This window comes from Giraffa tippelskirchi, chromosome 9 (genome assembly GCF_054371585.1).
Source record: "Giraffa tippelskirchi isolate mGirTip1 chromosome 9, T2T-mGirTip1v1.2.pri, whole genome shotgun sequence".
Classification (NCBI taxonomy): Eukaryota; Metazoa; Chordata; class Mammalia; order Artiodactyla; family Giraffidae; genus Giraffa; species Giraffa tippelskirchi.
The window spans coordinates 14003062-14028015 of record NC_137283.1 but is presented as its reverse complement, the minus strand read 5'-3'; the positions used below and the strand labels follow the sequence as shown (position 1 = coordinate 14028015).

Genomic DNA, 24954 nt, shown 5'->3' with positions numbered 1-24954 from the left:
ATAGGCCGGCTCCCTCAATAGTAATATATCTATTTTTTGTAAGATTTTTTTGATGTGGGTTATTTTTAAAATCTTTATTGCGTTTGTTACAATATTGATTCTGTTTTATGTTTTGTTTTTTCTTGGCCACGAGGCATGTATGATTTTAGCTCCCGGACCAGGGACTGAACTTGACCCCATATACTGGAAGGTAAAGTCTTAACCACTGGACCACCAGGGAAGTCCTCAATCAAGTCTCATAGAGGAACTCTGATTGGCTCTGCTTGGGTTAAGTGCTGATTTGGGGACCAATTACTGCAGCCAAGAGAATGGCCATACCTACTGCCAAGGCCCACCCATGAGGGAATAGGTGAGAAGGGGAATTATAGGCCCACCCAAACCACATGGGTTGGCTTCCCTGCAGTAAAGAGGAGCTCTGCCAGCAGAAGAGGAGAGGAAATGGCATTATGGGAAGCTGTCACAGTCCCCTAGAAGGAGGAAGGGAAATTGCTAGCATCCCAACCAGGAAGGCTGTTGCCTAATGAAAAAAACTCTCTATACTTGCTACCTCCAGGTGAGTCACAGAACTCATCTTCTCTCTTGTGAACCTCCATGGTTCTCAATCATCTGGGGGAACAGGAGACTCTTCAGCTTTGCTAGAAAGGCAAGGGCCCTGCCTCTGCCTGTGCTATCTTGCTTCCGCAGCAGGAGGAAAGGCTATTGGGCTGACTTCTCCATTCACAGGAAAATAAGGATGCCAGCTTGTGATTTATTCAGAGCAGAGAGAAACTTGACCTTCACAGAGAAGAAAATAGCTCAGAGGGGCAGAAGTGTTGATGAATAAAATGTCACCATTCTGGGCCTTGACCTGGAAGACTTAGGGGTATGGTAATGACATTCAGGGAGGAAAGGGGCATCTGTAATCAACTGCTATTATGTGCCTGAGGTTTAGGTTCTCAGAAAGTCTAGCATTTGAGATTCTTTCTCTCCTGCCCTTATTCAGTGTTATTCCATTTAAGAGAAAGGAAATTTTAGCTGATATTCCTATGATTCAAAAGCAAGTTTAGCTTGTGTTAAAACTTCTACTTTTATGCTGAGCCTCCCCCGGCCAGTTCCCTGATCCCTGCTTTGCCATTTGTTGGCTACATGGCCTTAGTCTCTCCAAGCCTATTCCCTAAAGGGCAGGTAGAAATAATCAGACCATTTTGGTAGGAAGACACACCAGAAAATGTTCCCAAACTTGCTTTCCCCAAAACCTAGGACAGCTGTTTAGAACCACATTTTTAAATAGATTACACTAGTATTATGACATGTATGCTATATATCAATGGAAGTTATTATCCAAACCTCCTAAAGTGTGAATTTATACACATTTTCTATCTCTTTGTTCTATGCTAAGAATTGTGTTTTTATCAAACACTTTTCTTAAATCCATCCACAATTGCATCCCCTTTCCCCTGATTCTGAAGTATGAGTCTACTTTCTCATCAACACAACTAGGACAACAACAGGGGAAGGGAAAGAGAAAGAAAAGAAAAGAGAGAGAGAGAGTGTGTGTGTGTGTATGTGTGTTTGTGTGTCCCCATATGTGCATACACAAATATGTGATGAGGTGGGCACCATGATTATTTGACCTGTGCATTCCTGCCTAGGAAGGAAGTATTCCCATATGGATCCTTTGTGAGAACCCAGTGCCTTCATGATGTGAGAGGGTATTCAACCAGCCCCAACCTCATACCTAATGGAAGAGACATGTCTTTCTGCAAAGTTATTCCACTCAGAAAAGAACAGAAAAGAAAAAAAAAACCCTGCATTCCTGTATTCTTCCCTTTGCCTTTTTTGTATACTAATTGCCAAGTACAGAAAAAAATAATAGCTTAGGCTTGCTTAGAGTAATGTATGAGGGCAGAGACTTCAGGATGACTTTAAGTATTTGACTATTGTCTGCTGAGAAAATAGGGAATTGCAATCATTTCTCCATGAATATTTGCTTCACTGACAATATCTCTATGTTTTACTGCTGTCTCTGTGTCCTTCTATGCACAGAATAACCTTTTATTTTGATGCCAAATTGTAGTGCAATGTTTTAAAAGACATTTAAAATAGTGTTTAAACTCAACATACAGCAATGCCATTACTTAGGTGAAGTGATATCAATAAGAACAACCAGGGTCATCTACTCTTGAGCAAATTGTAAAATGCCTGATTTTAAGTGCTAAAATGTGAAAAATGTATACATCTTAGAATTGATAAAATATAGTAAATATAAATGATTTATGCACACAGACACTCCCATGACATAAAACCATGTTCAAAAGGAAATAATTTGCTCACAAAAGGTCCTCTAATTGCTGTTCTCATTTTGACATCTTCAAGTGCTCTTCAAAGTTGTATCACTATTGACCCATTAGTTAGCCTAGTTTTGCAAACTAGACTACAATGTAAGCACACTTCTCATAAAATGAAAGTAATTACAGTGTGAGCATTCTGAAGGACATCCCTTCTTCTCACCACACACCCAGCTGGGAGACTGTAAATCATCCTTTGCTGCATGAACTGACTTTAGTTGAGGCTTAACAGGGGCAAATCAGGGATTTAAATGCAAGATCATCTGACACTGAAGTCTAATGACTCAAAGAATGTGCTCCCCAAACTCCCCAGCCTTTCCATTCAAACCCCTTCTGAGTGTAACCTGCCATCTCAATGAAATACTGTGCTCCCTCCAAGGGCCTGTCTGAGAAGGTGAGGAATTAATGCTAAATTCACACCTCTGTTTGCACAGCAGTCCAACAGCTGGCAGTAAGTGTCCTATTCCAGAGGACAGGGAGAAGCCCAGCTCGTAACCCCTTTCCCAAACACAACAGGCTTGGTCCACACCTGGTTTGCCACCATCCCCTAGAGTGAAGATGGCCAGCTTTCCAGTACTCATAAGTCCTTACACTTACGTTAGCCTTGAAGGGGGTATGAGAACATGCCCCCAGGTATTCTTGGGCCACATTTGGCTCCAAGTGGGAAAGGCAATTGTAAATTTCAGTTAACCAAGAAGGAGAGAATTCAGGCTTAAGATGGGGAACTGCTGGCCAGACAAATGTTTTTCTTTATATGCCTTTATTCTGGTTTGACCTCAGATCTTATCCAGGCACAGGACAGATGCAGGTGGGGAAACTGTGGAGTTAAGGGGATGGGAAGGTCATTGTCAGAAAAAGCTAGTTTGGGGCAATTTGTTATGTAGCAATTGACTTCAGAAGGAAGGGAAGGAGTAGGGAGGGGGGTTAGAGTCAGAGGCTATGAGAATGGCCCAGGTATGAGCCCATGAGAACCTGAGAGAGAAAAACAATCACCTTTGATTTGATCCAGAAAGCTCAGAGCCTCTAAATTACCCTGACAGACATGCAAATAATCCAGCAGCCAGAAATTCTACCACCAAAATCTTCCAGATTCAGAACTTCCCCTGGGCTCCCAATGCAGGGGACCTGGATTCGATCCCTGGCCAGGGAACTAGATCCCACATGTTGCAACTAAGAGTTCATATGCTGCAACTGAAGACCCCCCATTGTGGTTGTTTAGTCGTGTCCATCTCTTTGCAACCCTTCTATAGCCCTCTGGACTCCTCTGTCCATGGGGTTTCCCAGGCAAGGATATTGGAGTGGGTTGTCATTTCCTTCTCCAGGGGCTCTTCCCCACCTAGGGATCAAACTAGCATTGCCTGAGGCTCCTATATTGGCAGGTTGATTCTTTACCACTAAGCCACCTGGGAAACCCTACAGATGTAGATCCAAAGCAAAGCTTTTGAGGGCCAGTAGTTAATTTTGGGAGGTGACCCCAGGAACCACAGGGGTTCCAGTGGTTCCAGTAAAGGTTGCGTTACTGACCATGACACCACCAGAGGCCATTATGACTGAACTGTACTGGGAACCTATGAAGCCGGCGTGAAACACGGCTCAGTATCAGAGAGCTGGGGAATATGGTCACCACTTCCTGCTAGTCGCTGGTTGAGGGCTGCTCCTCTGGGGAGTCATTCCTCAGTCCTTGAAGCAGGCTCCCCTTGATCAGAGAGGACATTCTGGCAAAAAGTCACAAGGGCTGGGAGCTGGAAGTCAGAACAACCCACATAGGAAAAGTAAGTGCTAAACAGACTTGAGCAAGGCACCCTTGGCATCTGGTAAAGTAGCTACAGTAACACATGAAAGCCTGGTCCATGAAGGCAAGTTCTTTCCAATCACAGTGCAGATCGCCTGGCCCTTTTTAAAGCAAGAAAGCAAATTTTTACGGGCAGAAGAAAAAGAAACACAACCATTGCCAATAAACCAGCAGCATTTCTCTAGGCAAATCCTTGAGACCCATCTGTACCTTTCCAAGGAGAGCAGATTGCCTTGTGAGTTCCAGGGTTTTGGCTGGTAACAAACCCAGCTCCTCGCCTCTGATTTCCCAGCTGTGTGTACAGCACAGGCGAATGCCTTTAGCAGCCTGGCAACGCTTGTAGCAATTAGGATCGCCAAGAAATAGCTACACGTTCACTCCTGCTCTCTGAATCCATGATTTTCCATTCAAATTAGCATATTGTTATGCAAGGGGTCGTCCCCAGGGAGCCCCGAACAAAACTCCTAAAACTTGAAGGTTTCAGTGGAATTTAGCCTTGAATGCTGTTCTCTGTCCGCTTTTACATCAGTGGAGCCACAGTTCTCAGAAAAGAGTGAGTTGTAAAACTCCAGAGCCTTGGATCTGGAAAAATCCCAAGACATCTTTCACCTCTGCTTTCTCCATCCCCAAGGGCTATCTCCTCCTCAGTATCCCATTCTGAGATCAATATTTTTGTTCCAAGAATTGCTGATTGTGGAAAAGAGCTGGAGATGCCAGTCTCCTCATCCCCAAGCCCTCACCTCACACAGCTAAGGTTTATCCCACTGAGGGTTTACATCCTTCTAAGAAGTGGTTCTTCGCCAACTTGGATGGTTGTGCAAATGTAGGGTCATGAGACTGAAGTGGCTTGCTCTGTATGATACAAACAGTGGGTGTGAGACATGAGACTGAGATCTAATATCATTTTCACTACAAAGTTCCCAGGGTCAGAGAAGAAAGGAAAAAGTGCCTGCCATGACAAAGAGGACAGGTTGCTTGAACATTTCTCCAGGTCAGAGTACTTGTACCCATAGGTGACTATGTTCCCCAAAGAACAAAAAAAAATAGGGAGATTTGTGTGTCTTTACAGGTCAAAAAGGTAACAGGGTCTTTCCTGAGATTTGCATTTAGAGGCTGTAAGAGCTGCTGTTAATGCTTCACCTGATCTAACCTCCACCCCCCTGAATTCACCTGCAGCTATGGGGGACACTTCCTGTATCCACTGATGGCTTCCCAGGCTGAATACCTGCATCTCTCTTCTCTGCCTTTTAGGGCCTCCTCTTTTCCACCTGCCAGAGTAACAAGAGGACATAGGAGTGGATAAATGGTACAGCGGAAAATTCTGAGGTGTTTCCTATACAGTTCTCTGAACCCCAGTTGCCCCCAGCAGTAGCCTGTTCTTTAACCCATGTTGTAATCAGCTACTCTCTCTTTCCCATCTTCTCAGTTGTGTTGCCTGGAATGGTTCAGCCCAAACACACCACCTGCACCTGGACTTGGTCCCAGAGTCTGTTTGGGGGGAGACCCAAACTAAAGGACTCCAAATATAAGGCAATATTCTTGACTGAAGACTGAGCCTCATTTTCCTCCCCACTCTAAGCTCTGGAAACTTACATAAGAAACCCAACCTGGCAGCTACTGTCATATGCTCACTCCTCTGTACATCCTCAGTGCCCCTGGGCCCAGAGCCCTGATGCTACCCACTCAGCTGGAGGCCCGTCTGTTGCCAGCATCTCTGGGGAAGTCTCAGAATCTGGTAAACAAATTCCTTCCTTCACCCGACATCATGGGTGCTAGGAAAATCTATGCACGAATCCTTCATTTCTGGGCTGCCAATTTCTGCATATGCTGCAGGTTTGTGCCATTCCTTAAGGACTGGATGTTGCGGAAAATCTAAGCAGAACTTTTACTTTCATGGTAAAGAAAAAAAAAACCCTGCTGCTTTTTAACACACAATGATTTTCTCTCTTCTTTTTGGCTCCCTTTCTTATCAACATGTCCTTCACACATTGCTCAGCATCATCCCTAGGCAAAGTATCCCCACACTTGCTGTTCCCAAAACCCTGAACCTCAAGAGCACCTCAGCTGGTTCTGCCCATCTTTGCGCTGAAACTTGGCAGCCCCCTTTCCACCCTCAGGTCTCAGGCTTGTCCGAGAGAAGCTAGTGCAGATGTGATGGTGTTGTCAGGCCCAAGGGTCAGGAGCATGATGAGATGGAAGAAGAGCTGTGTATTCAGTGCTGTTTGTGCATCATCTCTCTTTTTTTGGGCAACTATATCCTCACTCTCTGCCCTCACACACTCCACCCCATCTTTCTGGAGTCCCTACCTTCAATCCCTGCTCCCAGTGTTTCCCCAGATTCAGTTAGGAGAGCAAGAAACAGGTGGAGCAGGATTAAGCCTTAAACATCCATGTTCTGAAGACTTGGATTCCAAACCCCATCTGACCTGCTCTGAAATCATAGATATTTCACATTCTCCCTTTATTGGCCTAATATACCATGTATAACTCTTATAATACACCTCTATGTGTGTGCATGCATGCTCAGCTGCTTAGTCGTATCCGGCTCTTTGGGATCCCATAGACTGTAGCCCATCAGGTTCCTCTGTCCATGGGATTCCCCCAGCAAGAATATTGGAATGTGTTGCCATGTCCTCCTCTAGGGGATTTTCCCAACCCAGGGATCAAACCTGCTTTGGCAGGTGAATTCTTTACCATTGAGCCACCTGGGAATTCCATAATACACTTCTACACACAATATTTTAAAAATCAATATAATGCCCTCTATATAAGATAATATAAAGAAAATTATCTAATATGAAAAGAAAGCCATTTAGAATGCCATGATATGTGTCTCAATATATAAATGGTTAGGCACAGCTAACTAGAAGACAGTTGTCAGATGTTTATACTTACTTAGAATGAGTAAGTTTGGATTTAAAATAAGCAACCCAGGTTGCAACTGAATTTTACAGACATTTTCCCTTTACATTTGATAACTTTAAATAAAAGTTAAATAACATAAACACAGGATTTTGTGAGTGGGCCAATACACGGGCCAATAGAGGTGTGAACTCAAACACCACAAGCAACACTGGGGCTGGCAACATGAGTTTTCAGAACGGTGGCCATTTACTCTTAAAATCACAAACAAAACAAAGTACAATCCTTAGTGGATTTAACATTCTTGGAAAGTTATGTTAAAACTGTGCCAAAATGCTTTTTACTTCTTAAGTTACATGCAATTAGCTTCTAGGCTTGAATAACTAGAGACAAGCTTTTCACACATGTGAATATCCAGGGGGTCATCCAACATTATGTACTTGTCTGTCTAGCAGGTGGCCAGACACTCTGCCTTCTGGCACCCTCCCACCAAATGCCAGCAGGCACCACTTGTTATTTTGCTCACCCCAAAATTCTTCATAAATGTCCAAAATGTCACCTAGAGAGCAGTGTCAGTCACACTGAGAAGCAGTATCACCCACCCTTTGCCCTCTACACACACAGGCCACAGATTTTCAAACAGAATGGTGACCCAAAGATTAAACTCAGTGGTTAAGTAGGGTCAGCTCTCTACCACCTCAGAACTAATGTTCTCAGGCAGTGAGCTTGGCTGGGGAGCTGGCCAAGCATCTAGAGCTGAAGTATTAATGAACAAGAAAAGATATATATGCTGTCTTTGACAGCTGGGAACAATTGCCTGAAGGGTAACTTGGCAATATTTACCAAAATTTTAAGTATACATACTCTTTCAGCAACTTCACTTCTAGGAACATGTGCATGAGTTGTATGATATATATTCAAGGAGCCTCAGTTGTAATTAGAACATATTGGAAACTACTTAAATTTTTATCAGTAGGGCACTGGCTAGATGAATTAAGGCACATCATCCATTGGAGTGTTCTATAGACACTGAGGTAGAATTATGCCAATAATACAAAGTGACCTCTAATACATATCTTAAATGAAAAAAGCAAAGCAGAGAACATTGTATATTATGTGCTTCCAAGTGGAAATTATTTGTGTGTGTGTTTGACACATTTGATTTGCTTGATGTTCATGGATTCTCTGTGGAAGAATTCACTAGAAACTAGAAGCACTCCTTGCCTCTTGGAAAGAACAGGGGTGAGCAGGAGGCTTCATGTTAACTATATACCCTTTTCTACCTTTAAATAATAAATTTAATCTAAATTAATAAACTTTTGAATTATGTGCACTTAGGCCTATTATTGAATTTAGTAACCACTTGAACTGGTAAAACTAAGAACCTTCCCTGATAAGGCTGTCCAGCAACAGCTGTGTCCTCCGGCATTAATTTAGAGGAGGGGAAAAGCAGCAACCAGGGTGGTAGGTAGGACATGTCTCTGCTGGAGGCTGGGACATTGCAGGGACATGTGTTTGTCCTCTGCTGCGAGAGGCCCCTCTTCAGAGGGAATCTGTATCAGCAGGACCACAAAGACTTCAGACTTCCCCTGGAAGAACTTAAGTCTGTTTGTCAACTTTTCCCAGTTATGGACAATAGAGGCTGCTCTTAATACTTCTACAAAGGAAAGTGACACTAAAGACAAACCTGAAGACACTGGTGGATGGTCTCCCTGGCAACTACCATTCCTGTTGGCTTTTCAGGATTGGTTTGAAAAGCAAAGACTCATTCTGCGTGTGAGGATCAATGGGCTGGCCACTGACCTCTCCTCTTTCCTGTCTCCTATTCAGGAGATGACCTTTCATTTCTGGCTGCTCTTACATCCCTGGCTAAAAGAGATTGTGTTAAAAATAATTCCTATGGCTATTTGGGAGTCCAAGACCCAGGCAGAGGCCAACAAATGGCTTTTCACTCACTATGATACACCTAGTCAATCCAGTCAACTGAATCAAGAGTTGTTTCCTCGATGGACATGTATTGATCACTTAGCATGGGTCCAGGATAATCCTTGCATTGAGTGACTAAATCATGGTTCCTATCCTCTGGCATGTTGGCAGATAAAATGTTCAAAGAGATGAAGAATTCAGTCAACAAATATTTATTCAGGAGCTGTTGTCCTTCTAGGCTTGGGGGTGCTGGTTATGAGATGTGTCCCTTGGGTTATCTCACAGAGACCTCGGTGGGATTGAGTCCACAACAGTATCCCCCTCTTAACATGCACTTGTTCCTTCTCTCTCTTCCCTGCTCCCTTACTCCTACTTCCTTGAGATCACTCCCAAATAATCTCCCTGCACCCAGGTTGTCTCAGCCTTGCTTTTGTGAGCACCTCATCTTAAGAGATTCTGAGGAAACTCATCATTAGTAAGAGGAAATGGTTCACCATAACCACAGCTCCTTCTTTCTTTGCTGCTAAATTGCTCCATATAATGGCAGATGACATTGGCTATGTGGGCCTTTGGAAAATTACAGGATAAATAATGGCATTTCCAACACAAGTTCAAGGGAAAAAAAAATTCAAGATCCCAAACACAAGACTTCAAGCACATTTCTAATCAGAGCAAACAATCTCCTGACCTCCTTTAAATGGAGATCACTGTAACAAGTTTAAATTCCATGAATAATAAAGTAGGAGGCTCAAGTACATCCCTGGAAATTCCTCTCAGTTTTCTACAAAAGCAAAATGGACATATGTCTTTGAGATACTTCTCATGGCTAAAAAAAATCCTGCATGGAAACTATCACATCCCTGTTTCAAGGGCTGCCTTGGGGGGGATGCCTCTCCAACTCTGAATGGGATCTCAGTTAAATTATTTTCAGCACAATTAGATAGAAATTTCTAGATTCCAAATCAGAAAACAGTTACAGGTTTTCACTCACCTCTGCTGTCTACAGTGACACATCTGGATGTGGTTCCCAACCTTTCCATTTCCTGGATGAAAGTAGAGACCTTTCACATCATGTGGCATTTATTTTCTGTCTCCCTGACTAGAAGGGAAGCACCACGAATACAGGCATTTTGCCTGTTTTGCTCCCTATTGTGTCACAACGGTGTCTGATAGACAGTTGGTGTCCTCAGTAGGATTATGCTGAAATCAGACAAAACCCTGGGGGCGTGTGATTTATTAGGGAGATGATCCCCGGTACCAGAAGTGAGAAAATGAGAATACAGGAGGAAAAGTGTTCAATAATTATTAACCGATGGATTAACTAACTAATGGATGGAGGGAAGGGAGTTCAGTAACTGGCTTACCCTAAGGAAATTCTGTAGCAGTGGTTCTCAAAGTGTGATCAGGGGACCATCACCACCAGCAGTAGCCTTAGGGAAATCGTTAGAAATGCAGGTTTCTGGGCCCCACCTCAGACCTACTGAATCAGAAACTCTGGGAGGTGTTTGAGCAAGCGCCTTAGGTGATTATGCTCCATAACAACTTCATGTTCTCAGACATGCCTTGACCACAGTCACAAATAAAACTAGTTTCACCAGCGAACTACACAGTAGCCTCCTGGGAAAACCACTGGGAAACATCTAACCTGCAACTCTGTTTCAAAAATATTGCCTTTAGATTGCAGAAATGCAGCAGCCTCTAGAGTTTAGAAAGGGGGACAGCAATCAGAGGCATCTCCCCACCAAGGCCCTGGGCTCCCCATCCACCTCAACAGGCACAATCCCACCATCTTAGGAACTGAGTACAGATTCCGATTTGAAAGAATCAGGTCCAGATCATTCTCCAGGGAGGGAAAAGGGCGGAGGGGCGAGTGGCTACCCTCAAGTCTCAGGCTGGAAGGTCTCAGTCCGCTGAGGCTCCAGGGATCTGTGGAGAAGCCTTGGCCAGGTGCTGTTTCTGTTCGCTCCCCGGTTGCTGAAATGAGGTTGTCAGTAATTTTGCAGCACCGGGAGAACTGGAGCACTAACTAGATGACTCTAACCCAAACGGCTTCAGGGTAGAGGTGGGTGTAGAACCCTATGGCGCACTGGCCAGGGGCGCGACTCCGCAGGGAAGGGCGCACAGCTGCCTCGGTGCCTCCCTTGTCCCCACTAGCGGGGTGAGTGACAAGAGCGAGTTCTTTATTTCAAAGACGGCGGGGACCGGCCCAAGTGTGAAAGCTGGGGAAGATGGGACTGGCGGATGCCCATGCCAGAGGGGAACGGCGATTGGGGGGCTTTGGGGGACACTCGCTGGCGCCGCTGGGCGACAGGAGCTACGGGCGCCGCGGGCAGAACGTAGCTCCGCTTGGAAGAAAACATACCCTTTCCCAAACTCCGGACAAAGCCCAATAGCCTCATCCTCATTTTACAGCTACGTAAAGCAGGGTCCGCGACCCCCGCAGCCAGCCGTGGAGGAGTCCTTTCTCTGACCCAGGGACCCTTGCCCTCGGGATCCTGGGATCAAGGGGCTGAGAACAAAGTTAAAAGACCAGAGAGGCTTGGGATGCTCCAAGAGGGGCCGACACTTCCACCATCTCAAAATTACGCTTTGCTGACACCCAGCACTGTCTAGTGCCACCCCATCCTATCCCCCGTTTCCTTTCCGGCGCCTCTGGTCCCCAAAGCGAACTATAGGCTCGCGGGGAGCTTCTCCATCCCGCAGGAGAGTCCCTTTCCTAGGTCTCCCACCCTGAAGACGGGGAGCTTCACGCTGGAATGGGCAAGGGAGAGGGGGTGCACGGAGCTGGGGGAGGAAGTCCCCTCGACCGAGACGCGGCTGACGCCACCCACCCCGCCACCCACCCGGCTCCCCATGGCCATTGCCCCCTCTCTCCCGGCAGCCACCTCAATCTATTGTCGCCCCGGCGGCCGCCCTCGGAGCACGTGCCGCTACCCCTCTGCGTCAGTACTGGGTAAACAGATGACTGGCCAACGACTCAGGCGGGGCTATTTAAGAGGCAGCCTCCTGCCCGCCTACCTTGAACTTGGCTCAGCTCCCCCGCTGCTCTGGCTGGACCGCGAAGCCGGCTGCCTCCGAAGGTAGGTTCCCGGCTCTCGGGGATCCAAGTGTCTTCGAAGAAGGGTTCTTCACTTTTGTTTCCCTTCCATTTCATTTTACTGTTTTCTGTGTCTTCTTTCCGACAGCTCGAAAGACATTTCTTCAAGTCACAAAGGACAGTGCGGGCTGGGTGGGTAGGGCTGGTTTACAGACTTCTACTCGCTTGCTTTGTTCTCCAGCGCAGGCAACGCTGGAGCATCTATTTGCTCGGGTTAGCAGGCAAATTGCGATTCGCTAGATGTTACACAGCGGTCCAGTGTACTTTGCAATCTTTTCAAATAAACTACCGAGAGGTTTTTATTTAAATTCATTTTCTGAATACTGCAGGAAAACTCAAGGTTTGGGGGATAGAAATGTCCCAGTGTTTTATCTGCGCGGATCTAAAACGCAGTGGTGCTTGGCGGACGCCGGAGGACTGAGCGCAGATTTCTGATTTTTTTTAAAACCCTGCCTATGTTTTACATAGTTGTTCATGGCCAATTCCCATTTGCACCTTGAGGAAACTTGAAAAATACGGCTTTTATGTATTGGTCTCATATTTTAAACGGTGCTTCTCAGTTTTTCACCATTTATTTCCCTGTTTGAAGCGTCTTAGCTCTCTGGTAAGGTGTCTCTTTTCTTCAAGACTCTTATTTTTCCTACAGAGTCTTCCCTTTCGGATAATTTTCACCTGTCTTTAATCTCTTGTTTTTCCAGTTAGGAAAAGAGAGACAACGCTGTATCACTTCCTCAAACTAAAGGGAAACAGAAGACATTCCTTCTGCTAAACAGGGCAGAGGACAGGGTCTCTCTCCGTCCCCCGCACCACTCCTGGGCCCCGACTGCGGTTCACCCCAAAGAGGAACGCGGTGCGCCCGATCGCGCGTGCTGGGGTCACCGGCTCCCTAGTGCTGGCACCTGCCTGGCGGATCCGGAGCCCCACGCCTTCGGGCTGAGCCCCCTTCTCTGTACCTTGGGTGTCCGACCCCCCCTCAAGAACCCACGGATGCCCCACCTTTTCGTTCACGTCCCCTTCCCTCTGCTCCCCGCAGCCATGAACGGCGGCGTGTGCCTGTGCTTGCTGATGGCGGTCCTGGCGGCGGGCGCCCTGGCGCAGCCGGTGCCTCACGCGGACCCCACGGGCCCTCGGGTGCAGCAGGCGGAGGAGGCGCCCCGGAGGCAGCTGAGGGCGGTGCCGAGGATGGACGATGAGCCCCGAGCACACCTGGGCGCGCTGCTGGCCAGGTACATCCAGCAGGCTCGGAAAGGTAAGCAGGCTGCCTCCCTGTCCCTCCCTTCTGCTTCCAGGCCTGATCCTCTTCTCTACCATCGGGCTGGTGAAGGTGGGTGACTCCTAGGGAGGGAAGGGGTACCTGGGCAACACGATAAGGTGAAAGGTTTTTCACTTTCTTTTCTCTGATTCTGCTTGCCTCAGACAGTGCAGTTTTCTGTACCTCCTTTGTAGCAAACTGAGAGGGAAGGGGCAGGACTTAATTTAGTAAGAGAAAGTTTTCTTTAAACTAATTTTTGGCACTGTGTTGCTGTTTAGGTTCAACATATTGTAAAGATATTAAAAGATGATTACTTAGCAAATTACTAACTCAGAAAGAGTTTGCAGATCCATTAAACACCCTCTACTGTAAATATAAAGGACCCAGGAGCTGCCCAGCTACTGCATTTGGAAACCCGCTAGCAGGCAACAGTCAGTGCTGAGAATACTTGAGAGCTGACAGCAATAGTCTAAGAAGTGACTATGTGTTGATTTTCATGGAAGTATGTAACAGGAAGAAAAAATCGGGAGCAGTTTTGAGTCCTCTTTTAGCAGTGGTTTAAGATGATGACCCAGCAAGAGATATGTTTATTTTTACTTTGCTGTTGGAGACACAGACACAACTGCAGCAGGAGCTAAACAAGTCACACCTTCCTCAGCAGCAAAGTCTTTCTCTAGGAATAAAGTAATTCAGCAGCTCAATAGCTGAGTGGCATACGGACAGCCCTGTCCCTTTCCTGGGCCTGACTGTCTCATCTGTAAAGAGGGCATGAGGTGGGGTTCCCCTTGGCTCCTTCCAGCTCTTCGTGAGATTCAGAGGGATGCTCATTCATCTCTAGGGTCCTTGGAAATCGTGATTTGAACTGGGACAGATTTTTTCCTATCAACTTTATCCAAAGTGACACTAATGGTGAAGCTGTGTTTTAAATTGGACAAATAAGGCTGGATGATAAACCAGCAAATGCTGCTGGGAGAGGTGGGAGGTGGGCTCCTTTCCCACAAGGCTCTCCTAACCTGCTGGGGTTCTGGGGCCTGGATTTGAACTTTTACTTGTGGCTTGATGAGATGGAGAGAAAATAAAGGGTTTGGGTCTCCAGAGTCTCCTACAATTCCATAGGAAGGTGAGAAGGGACCTTTTTGACCAGGGCATTTCAGAAGGAAAAAAAAAAATAGAAGATGATGCATTACATTTCATCCCCTTATTGGGGGATTATCCCAACTGCCATCTTCTATTTTACTTTCATCCTAATTATATTGAAAGGTGTGGAAATATTAGACAGATGACAGAGAATGTCTGAAAATTTGGAGGTTCCTGCTGACTGTCTGTCTGAAAGTAGTTTAAAATCTGTCCTTGGATATGGGTTGAATATCCTAGGTTTTTCATTGACCATGATCTGGAAGCCTCTTCCTACCTTCAGGAAAGATCCACCAGAAACAGTTCCGGGAAAAAAGCCAGTTACCAAATGATTTCCCTAGAACTGACACTTCACAGTGACTTTATACCACAACTCTTAACTGGAAGGGCCTTCCTGCTGTCTTTTCTCAGCCCTTTGCCTTCAGCCTGCAGTGACAAACAAACCCATATGGGAAGAATTGTCACTTGAAACTTTAGCTGCCAACACCAAGGATCAGTGCTAGCTGGAAAAAAAAAAAATCATTCTCTTCTATCTGACAAATATGAACTAGAAATAAGTATCTCCATCTATAGTTTCTTTGTTTTATACATTTTGAGATCACAGTGAATATATTTACTCAACTGTAGTATATGCCATGTTTAAAGATTCTAAACAAGATAATGCACCCTTTGGGGAGAGCTCAAGAGTTTATCATTAAGAACTGTCTATGGAGATGTCAGTGATCTGAAGAGAAGGAATTCTATTAGTGTACACCTGCCCCAAGCCCAGCACAGTCTAGTGCTCCATCTGTATTGTCTCTCTTTGTCTCCTCACAACAACCCTGTGCAGTAGTGTCAGTGTGGAAGCTAGGATTCTGGAAGATTGAGTGCCTAGATGGGTAGCACATCTTGGCAGCATAAGGGCTGGGAATTTACTCAAGTCCTGCCTTCCCCAGAGGGTCTGGAAGCCATTCAGCTTCCCAGCTGTACTGCTCATTACAAGTTTTAAAGTTTCAAGGAGCCAGGCCCTTCAATTGTGTAAGTTGGTTGTAAGTGCCTGCTCTGTGTACGCAGTGGGGAAGTGAGTGAGGACTCTGGTAAATACATAGAACCCTGTGTGGAATGGGGAAATTCTGGGTGATACAGGCACAGCTTCCATAATGTACACGATGCCCCTGACTACAACCACTGAGGTTGGTGCTCACACTGAAGCTGCCATGTTGCTTCCATTAGGTGGCATTTCCAGTGGTACCCAGCCCTTCGAGGGGGCATTCAGCAGCAACAGGCAGGAGGATGAGGCATATTTTGGTGTGACTGTGTACAGATAACTGGGTCTGAGAGTTTTGCTGAATGCAAGGACTAATAGTTCAGCTGAAAGGTGTTGAACAAATAAACAGCAGAGGCTGATTTCCTCTGCATAGACTGGCAATCCCTGCAAAAGTGCTGGAATGTGCTGGAGTGATGCTTAGTTCCAAGGCTGAGAAGTAATGGGGAGGGGAGAGAGAGGGGACAGGATGAAAGGGTGGGGACGTTGCTCCATAGGGTTGTTTCTGATTTTTAATTTAGCTAGCTTTATTGATTATCAGGATACCTGCTTATGCAGTGTCATCAATAAATAAGCTGTGGTCTGACTTGATGCAGCTTGTGGGCAGCAGTTGGCAAGGTCAGCCTTGTACAGAAGGGCTCAATGCCAGCATTGTGAGCAAGTAGGGACACAGTGGCCCCCAATATAATAGGAACCATCGAGTGAGCCTCTACCCCTCTGCTCTTGAAGCCACTTGGGCTTTGCCCACTGAGATCCCTGAGGGACTGTTCTTGCCCCTTGGTTTGTACAACAGAAGTTATGATACTGATTTTATCCCCAGGATGCCAGTGTCTATGATCTATGGGCCAAAACAGTCACATGCCTCATCATGGACAGTCACATGGACTCATCCTGTTCCGAAGGACTCAACTCCCATCCCCACGGGCCCATTTCAGGTTCAATGATTGCAATTTGGTCAAACTGGCTGAATTAAACTACCTCTGTTCTGCCCACCCTTCTTTGAGTGTTACTGAGATGCTAAGATTTTAATCTGCCGGTGTGCCTTTTACTCAATATCATTTTTCTTCTTTTTTAGAAAAAGAAGTTAGCTTTCAAATTAATAATTTTATAACAGCATTTATCTAGCAGTGAGATTGGATTCCATTTTAGAAAAGCCATTCTAATATCAAAATATTGTCTTCACATTACCTTGACAAGAGTGGTAGGCTCAAGAATATTAAGGGGTAAATTTTATTTTTTTGCCCTGTAGGATCTTAGTTCCCCAACCAGAGAATGAACCATGCCCCCTACCTTGAGGGCATGGAGCCTGAACCACTTGACCACCAGGAAAGGCCTTTAAGTGGTAAACTTTAGAGATGGGTACTACTGGGGAAATCCTGCTACATAAGGGAAAACACCCCGAGGAGTAGGAAAACCTAGGCAGGTCTCAGCTATGAAAGGCGAGAGTAAATTAATTCACCTAAATTCTTACAGATTGCAAATTACACCCATGACCAGAAAATACTACCCTCTCTCCAGTTACACAGACATGGGTCTTTTTTTTCTCTTAGATTTTGGCCCAGCAATCTCACTCTCTTTATACCTCTTTGATACCTTTAAGAGGGTGTATATTACCTATTTCCTGGCCATTTCTATTATTCTCCTTTACAATAGGAACTAGTGATGCTCTTAGATGTAATTATCCTGTTTCCTTCCTCTCTGCCCCTAGCTCCTTCTGGCCGAATGTCTATGGTTAAGAACCTGCAGAGCCTGGACCCCAGCCACAGGATAAGTGACCGGGACTACATGGGCTGGATGGATTTTGGCCGGCGCAGTGCTGAGGAGTTTGAATACACCTCCTAGAAGACCTGGCCTTCAGCAATGTGATAGGAAGCAACCTCCTGACTCAAAGGAGGCAGAATAAGAAAACAATCACACTCATAACTCGTCTCTGACGTCTGACATTTAAAATATCTATTTATTAAGTTTTCAATGTGAAAAATCTGTATCATTGTCCAACACAACCTCACACCTTGGCAGAAATGTACAAAAGGACAACAAAGTGTTTTCCCTATCTGTGATCCCTGGTCCTAATGTGTTACAATGCTATTAAAGTGATTTTCTTCTGTCCCTCGTTCTCTGTGTCTACAAGTGGCAAAAGGTCCTTCAGTCTTCAGAAAGTTCAAGGAGGGATTCCTGATGTATGACACCCAAGGATGAATCCCTGCAGTCGATGATCAGAGAAAAGGGACCCGGGTTTTATCCAGCAAAGGCCCCAGGTGGCCTGATGCAATAGGACATGCAGCCCCAAAGGGGACAGACATTGGAAAGAAAGGTGGTCAATTCACTTTACAAGGAACACTGCATTTTGGTTCCATATCAGTTGGATACCACCCAGTGACAGTCTGGGAAGTAGATGGTAGTCTATGTGTTACTTTAGTTTTCAAAGTCTTTGATATGCCAATTAGGACCAGATCCAAGCATGCATGGCTTGGGGTTGAGGCCTGGAGTTCATGAACGACTATATGGGGTTGCCTTCCTGAGCTACTCTCTCTCTCTCTACAATCTCCCCAGAACTTTCCAGTTCCCTGGGACTCTCCTTTTTGGTCCTCCACCCAAAAACTTGGCTCTGGTTATCCTGTTCTGCAACACACTCTTATATTTAGGCCCAGGTTCAAGTCTGAGTAATGGAAGAACAGTGAGTGAAAAAAAGCAGTAGGGGTTGATGAGACCCTCTTGAGATCATAACTCCTCTGATCCAAGAGCCAGTTTCCTCTTCCTCAGTTTTGGCCTTGGCCAGGCTCATGACTGATTGTTACCACTGTGGCTGTGTGTTTGCCAGGGGGCTGTGGCATGAAAGAGAAGAAAAGAAAAACGGAATATTTATGCTCTCTGGCCATTAGGAATTCTCTTTTTTATTCCTTGAACCAGAACTAAGGGATATCTCCTAGAGATGGGTTTGCTGTGCCCCAGACTGCACTTTTAGTCCTCGGTTGTGTTAAGTTCAAAAAAAGTCCCACACACAGCCTTCCAGGCCTGCTCCTGCGTCTTCTTTGCCCACCAGGACCTGGTAGTTTCTAATGGAACTCTAGGTTCTTGATGAAATGTTGTCTTAAGATGTGATGAAATTTAAAAACCCAGTCACTCATGCCATCAGGGTATCTCTAAGATTGAGTGGCTTATTTTATTATCTTAATTCTGAATACTTTACTATAACTCCTAGAGCCTTCTGGTTTAGAAAAATCTCAAGACAGCACAAGAGTTCCTGAAAAGTGGGATATTATATCTAATCAAGCTCCAAGACTAGCAACTTTTCTACCTTTTCGATCCCATGTCTCACATGCTGGTCTGGGCACATAGGAGCAGGCAGTATTGGCAAGAGTTCAAGCCTTTCCTGCCCTAACACTTCTGGACTATAGCCAGAGTGACTCAAATTGTTTGATCTTTTTCCAAGTTCCATTCTGGAAAGGATTCAACTGCTCTCTTTATTACCTTGTGTGTACTGTTATAAGCCCTTCACTGGCCCAAAAACATGTATGGAAACACACCTGTATGTCAGGCACTATGCTGATGTGGCAGGTACAGCAACCAAGAGCTCCAGTGGGAGGTTCACAAAATCACAGTACAGTGCTTCAGGAATTTTGGCAGATACTAATAATATTCAAAGCCTGGGAGAGAACGGAGCAGCAGAGCTGGCTGAATTAAGGAGCAGGACAGCTGGGCAGCTGCTCTTAGAGCCAGTCTCAAAGGGACACCTAATCACCACTGCAGCAAATCAGGTGTCAGTGAATTTGTTTATACTCAGTAACTTAGTTAACTGAAGAAATGGGCATCCATTCCTCCCCTACAGAAGATGACAATGCCCTCAAGTGGACAGTTTTTAAAAAACCGCTCCTGTGGTTGCCAGCTCCTCTCTGTAGAGAGACACTGAAATCTGCAGAATTCAGGCCCACTTCCTTGCCCACCTGCTGGTTAACCCTCCCAGTCAGCTGAAGTGTCAAAACCGGATAATTCAGGGCCCCGGACTGTTTATTCTAAGAATGGGTGACTTTTTAAATCTTAATGTTGGAACTTTTAATATGACTGCCAAAAGGCTCCAGAGTTTGGAAAATCACTCAATGAAACTGGAAAGGAAACAAGAGCCACTGACAAATTCTTTTTGTAGAATTAAACTCAAGGAGAAAAAGGAACTCTTAAATGTGTTTTGAAGACAATTTGGTAACTATGGTTACCTCTAATTAGTGAGCAGCTCATGCTTTTCAAATTTGAGTGGAGGAAAACTGAAATGAAAAACAATTCCAAATTAGTAAAAATGCTAAGTTCCATTGAGTGCATGTAATGTACTTTAGAAATGTAATTTAATGTCTGTTGAGTCTAGTAATTAAGAAGTTTGTCTTGCATTTTGGATTTTTTAATTTTATTTTTTTCTGTAACTTATCATTATTGCACATTACAAAAATACTGGCCCATAACAGATCAGTTTGAAAAATAAAACCAACCCACCAATCCTTCACTGTTAAGGGTTGAGAAGTACCACGCTACATGTTCTGAAAGTCCCAGGAATTTGACACCTGGCTAAGCCCCTTGTCTTCACCCCTGTGTAATCTGCTGGTCAGAACTCTGGCCTAGACAGCAGCCTCAGAGGGGGCCAGAGACTGGGCATCAGCTGATGCAAATGAAGGGATCTTCCTACCCAGTTCCTGAGCCAAACAACCATTTCTGTGGTGGGTCAGCCACTCATACAGCTGAGCACACAATGCAATAGCTTCTCACAGACTAGTGACCTACCACCTGTGGCTGGAAGTTAGGTAACCAGGAGAGTGAGGAGTCATATGCATGCTGTTGCTGTTACTCTGCTAGTCTACTTAGTGTCACAGGTGACAAACAGAAGTTTCTGGGAAGACCAAGGGTTTATGTACTGGGGGGCTTGGGAGAAAACACCTCTCTGGCTTTTCTCTTCTGAATAAGGTTGCTAAATGTTGGCCTGCACTTGTGAGTCTCTGCTACCAATGGCCCAGTGCTGCAGCTGCCTGCCCTTAGAAAACCCTGTTGAATTCTGCCTTGCCCTGTGCCTTCCCTCAGACTGGGGCTCCCTAAGGGAGGGCTGTGTCTCCCCTTATTTTCTGGTTCTCTGAAGGAAGGCTGTTATCTCCTGCCCACTGTGGTTCTCAAGGACAGGGTTGTGTTTCTTCAGAGTGAGCTCTCTGAGGCAGGGCTGTATCTTGCCCTCAGACTGTGGCTCTTCAAGAACAGGGCTATATTTCTGTTTTCCTCATAGAAAGCACCCTGAAACAAGGCAGAGTCTCTCCTCAGACTGTGCTGTTTTTTCTTCTTTTTTAAAAAAAAAATTAACTAATTTATTTATTATTATTATGTTGGCTGCACTGGGTCTTTGTTGCTGGGGCTTTCTCTAGTTGCAGAGAGTGGGGGTGCTACTCACTGCTGCGGACATGAGGCTTCCCAGAGCGGAGCCGGAGCCGTGATTCTGGGGTAGGGAGGGGGTGACGCTCAGTACTTGTGGCGCCTGACAGTGAGATCTTCCCGTGTCTCCTGAATTGGCAGGTGGATTCTTAACCATTGGACCACCAGGAAGTCCAAGAGCTGTGTGACTGAGAGTGGTTTCCAGAGGCAGGGTTGTTTTTGTTATCACACTGGGGTCCCAGCAGTCTTGGCGGTTTTTTTTTTTCTTTTGGCTGTGCCCCTCACATCTTGTGGGATCTTAGTTCCCGCACTACCGGTTGAACCCCTGTGAGGGCAGTGAAAGCAGCGAGCGACCCTGAGGGGACGCTGTATCTCCCCCTTCCTCTGTCTCCTCAAGGGCAGAGCTGTGTTTCCTCAGACTGAAGCTTTATAAGGGACGGCTGTATCTTCCCTCAGACCGGGGCTTCCTAACAAACAGCTGCTCCCCTCAGACTTGGAGTTTCTGAGGCAGGGCTGTATCTCCTCAGACTGGCTCTTCAAGGGCAGGGCTGTTTTTCCTCATAGTGAGGCACCCTGAAACAGGGTTATGTCTCTCCCTCAGACTGTCCTGTGTTTTTGTTTTAATTAACTAATTTATTTGTTATTACTATTTTGGCTGTGTTAGGGCTTTGTTGCTGGGCTCAGGCTTTCTCTAGCTGCAGAGAGACAGCCTGCTACTCTCTCTTGAGGAGCACACGGCTTCTCATCTCGGAGGGGCGGCTCTAGCCGGGGGGACCCGGGCCGGGGCGCTCAGTACTTGTGGCACACTGGCACGTGAGATCTTCCCGTGTCCCCTGCATTGGCAGGCGGATTCTTAATCACTGGACCACCAGGGAAGTCCAAGTGCTGTGTGACTGAGAGTGGTTTCCTGAGGCAGGGCTCTTTCTGTTATCACACTGGGCTGGAAGAAGTCTTGGCGGTATTTTCTTTTGGCCAAGTGCCTCGCGACTGGCGGGATCTTAGTTCTTGCACTAACGGTTGAACCCCTGTGAGGGCAGTGAAAGAATGAAAGCAGCAAGTGACCTCCGTGGGGGAACGCCGTATCTCCCCCTCCCTGTGTCTCCTCAAGGGCAGAGCTGTGTTTCCTCAGACTGAAGCTCCCTGAGGCACTATTGCATCTTCCCTCAGACTGGGGCTTCCTGAAGAAGAGCTGCTCCCCTCAGACTTAGGATTTTGGAAGCAGGGCTGTATCTCCCCCTCAGACTGTGGCTCTTTGAGAGCAGGGCTGTGTTTCCTCAGCTTGGGGTTCCCTGAGGATAGGTGTGTGTTTCCCTCAATTTTGGGCTCTCTGAGGAAGGGTTTTATCTCCCTTCAGAATGGGGCTCTCTGAAGGCAAGGCTGTTTTAACCCTCAGATTTGCCCTCCCTAAGGCAGAGCTATATATTTCACTAGACTGTGACTCTTGGAAAGCAGGGCTGAGTTTACAAGTTTCCCTGAGGTAAAACGTTCTCTCCTCTCAGCCTGGGGCTCCCTGAAGGAAGAGCTGTGTTTCCCTCAGATTTGGGCTCGCTGAGGAAGGGTTTTATCTCCCTTCAGAATGGGGCTTTCTGAAGGCAAGGCTGTATCTCCTCTCAGATTCGAGTTCCCTCACGCAGGGCTATGTCTCCCCTCAGACTGCGTGTCCCTGACGGCAGCGCTGTGTCTCCCCTCAGATTCCGTTTCCCTGAAGGCGTACTCACTCGTCTCACTCCTCAAGCTCAGGGCTGTGTTTGGTCAGAGCGGGCTCCCTGAGGCAGGGCTGTTTCTGATCTCAGTATTGGGCTGTGTGGCAGGTCTGTGTCTCCCTCTCAGATTGGATCTCTTTGACAGCAAGACTATCTTTCACAACAGTTGGGCTCCCTGAGGTATGGCAGTGTCTCCCCTTCCAGTTTCCTGAAGGATCATTTTATCTTCCCTCATTGTGGCTTCTCAAGGTAGGGCTGAGTTTCCTCAGAGTGAGCTCCCTGAAGCAGGGCTGTATCTCACTCAGACTCTGTCCGTTGGAGAGCAGGGTGGAGATTTCCTCACAGTGAAACTCCCTGAGATAAAGCAGTCTCGTCTCTCAGCTTGGAACTCTCTGAAGGAAGAGTTGTGTTTCTCTCAGATTTGGGCTCTCTGAGGGAGGGCTTTGACTCCCTTCAGAATGGGGCTCCCTGAAGACAGCATTTATCTCCCCTCAGATTTGAGTTCCCTCAGGCAGGTCTGTTTCTCCCCTCAGACTGGGGCTCCCTGAAGTCAACGCTGTGTTTCCCTCAGATTCATCCTCCCTGAGGCAGGGCTGTGTTTCCCCATCCGATTCCAGGTCCCTGAGGGAATGCTATGTCTCACCCTCACTGTGGCTTCTCAAGCTCAGGGCTCAGAGTGGGCTTCCTGAGGCAGGGCTATTTCCGATTTCAGTATCGGGCTCTGTGTGGCATGTCTGTGTCTCTCTCTCAGACTGGATCTCTTTGAGAGCAGGACTATCTTCTCTGCTAGATAGTCAGTGGTGGCTATACATGCCCTGAGGTGGCGCATGTATCCCCTTCCAGTTTCCTGAAGGATCGCTATATCTCCCCTCACTGTGGCTTCTCAAGGATAGAGTTCTCTCCCCTCAGATGAGGACTCCCTGAGGGTAGGGCTGTTTCACTTAGATTCCAGTTGTGGAAGGGCTATATTCCCCCTCTTAATGGGGCTCCCTGAAAGCAAGGCTGTATCTCCCATAATTCTGGGGCTCCTTGAAGACAAGATTGTGTCTCCCTTCATATTTGCATTCCCTGATGAAGCTCAGTATCGTCCCCTCACTGTGATCCATAAGGGCAGAGCTGTATCTCTCCATAGATTGGAGCTCCTTGAAATCAGTGCTGTGTTTCCCCTTAGAGCGGGGTACCCTGAGGGAGGGCCGTATCTTCCTCTCAGGCTGTGGTTCTTCAAGAGCAGAGCTGTGTTTCCCCATAGAGAGGATCCCTGGGTAGGGAGGTGTCTCCCTTCAGACTTTTGGATTCCCTGAAGACAGAAATGTCTCCCTCCTCAGACTCAGGTTCTCTATAGGAGTTCTGTGTCTCCCCTTCTTTGTGGATTCTCAAGGGCAGGGTCTCCATCTCTCTTGAGGCTTGTGCTCCCTGAAGTCAGGGCTGTATTTTCCTTCAGACTGGGGCTCCCTGAGGCAGAGCTGTATCTCACTCAGGCTGTGGCTTTTGGAGAGCAGGGCTGAGTTTTCCTCACAGTGAAGCTCCCTGAGGTAAAGCTATCTCTCCTCTCAGCTTGGGGCTCTCTGAGAAAGGGCTGTATCTCCCTTTAGAATGGCGATCCCTGAAGGTAAGGCGGTATCTCCCCTTAGATTCAAGTTCACTCAGGCAGGGCTGTGTCCCCCTCAGACTAGGGGTCCCTGAAGGCAGAGCTGTGTCTACATTCTAACTGCAGCTCCTTGAAGGCAGGGTGATATCTCACCTCAGATTCCTATTCACTGAGGGAGGGCTGTGTCTCCCCCTCACTATGGATCCTTAAGGGCAGAGATGTTTCCTCAGAGTGGGCTCCCTGAGGCAGAACTGTTTCTAATCTCAGTATTAGGCTCTGTGTCTTCCTCTCAGACTGGGTTTCTTTGAGGTCAAGACTGTGCTTTTTCAGGGTGGGGCTCCCTGAATAAGGGCTGTATCTCCCCCTCAGACTATGGCCCTTTGAGAGCAGGACTGTATTTCACAACAGTGGGGTTCCCTGAGGTAGGGCATGTATTCCCTTCCAGTTTCCTGAAGGATTGCTATATTTCCCCTCACTGTGGCTTCTCAAGGACAGAGTTGTCTCCCCTCAGATGTGGACTCCCTAAGGGTAGGGCTGTTTCACTCAGATTCTGGCTGTGGAAGGGCTATATCCCCTCCTCTTAATGGGGCTCCCTGAAGGCAAGGCTGTGTCAACCCTCAGTCCAGGGTTGCTTGAAGAGAGGGTTGTATCTCCCCTCAGATTTAAGTTCCCTGATGGAGATCTATATCTTCCCCTCACTGTGATCCTCAGGGCAGGGCTGTATCTCTCCACAGACTGGGTCTCCCTGAAGTTGGTGTTGTGTTTTCCCTCAGAGTGGGGCTCCCTGAGCCAGACTCTCCTCAGACTATGGTTCTTTGAGAGCAGGGCTGTGTTTTCTTATACTAGGGC

The 24954-nt window shown here is 46.6% G+C and overlaps 1 protein-coding gene across 1 annotated transcript; it reads left to right on the top strand.

The window, feature by feature from the left end:
* The first annotated feature begins 13039 nt into the window (after positions 1 to 13039).
* CCK (cholecystokinin) lies at positions 13040 to 17256 on the top strand. The gene is made up of 2 exons (XM_081531062.1): positions 13040 to 13253; positions 17123 to 17256. The coding sequence occupies exons 1-2, from the start codon at positions 13040 to 13042 to the stop codon at positions 17254 to 17256; spliced, it is 348 nt and encodes a 115-aa protein (XP_081387188.1).
* The last annotated feature ends 7698 nt before the right edge of the window (positions 17257 to 24954 follow it).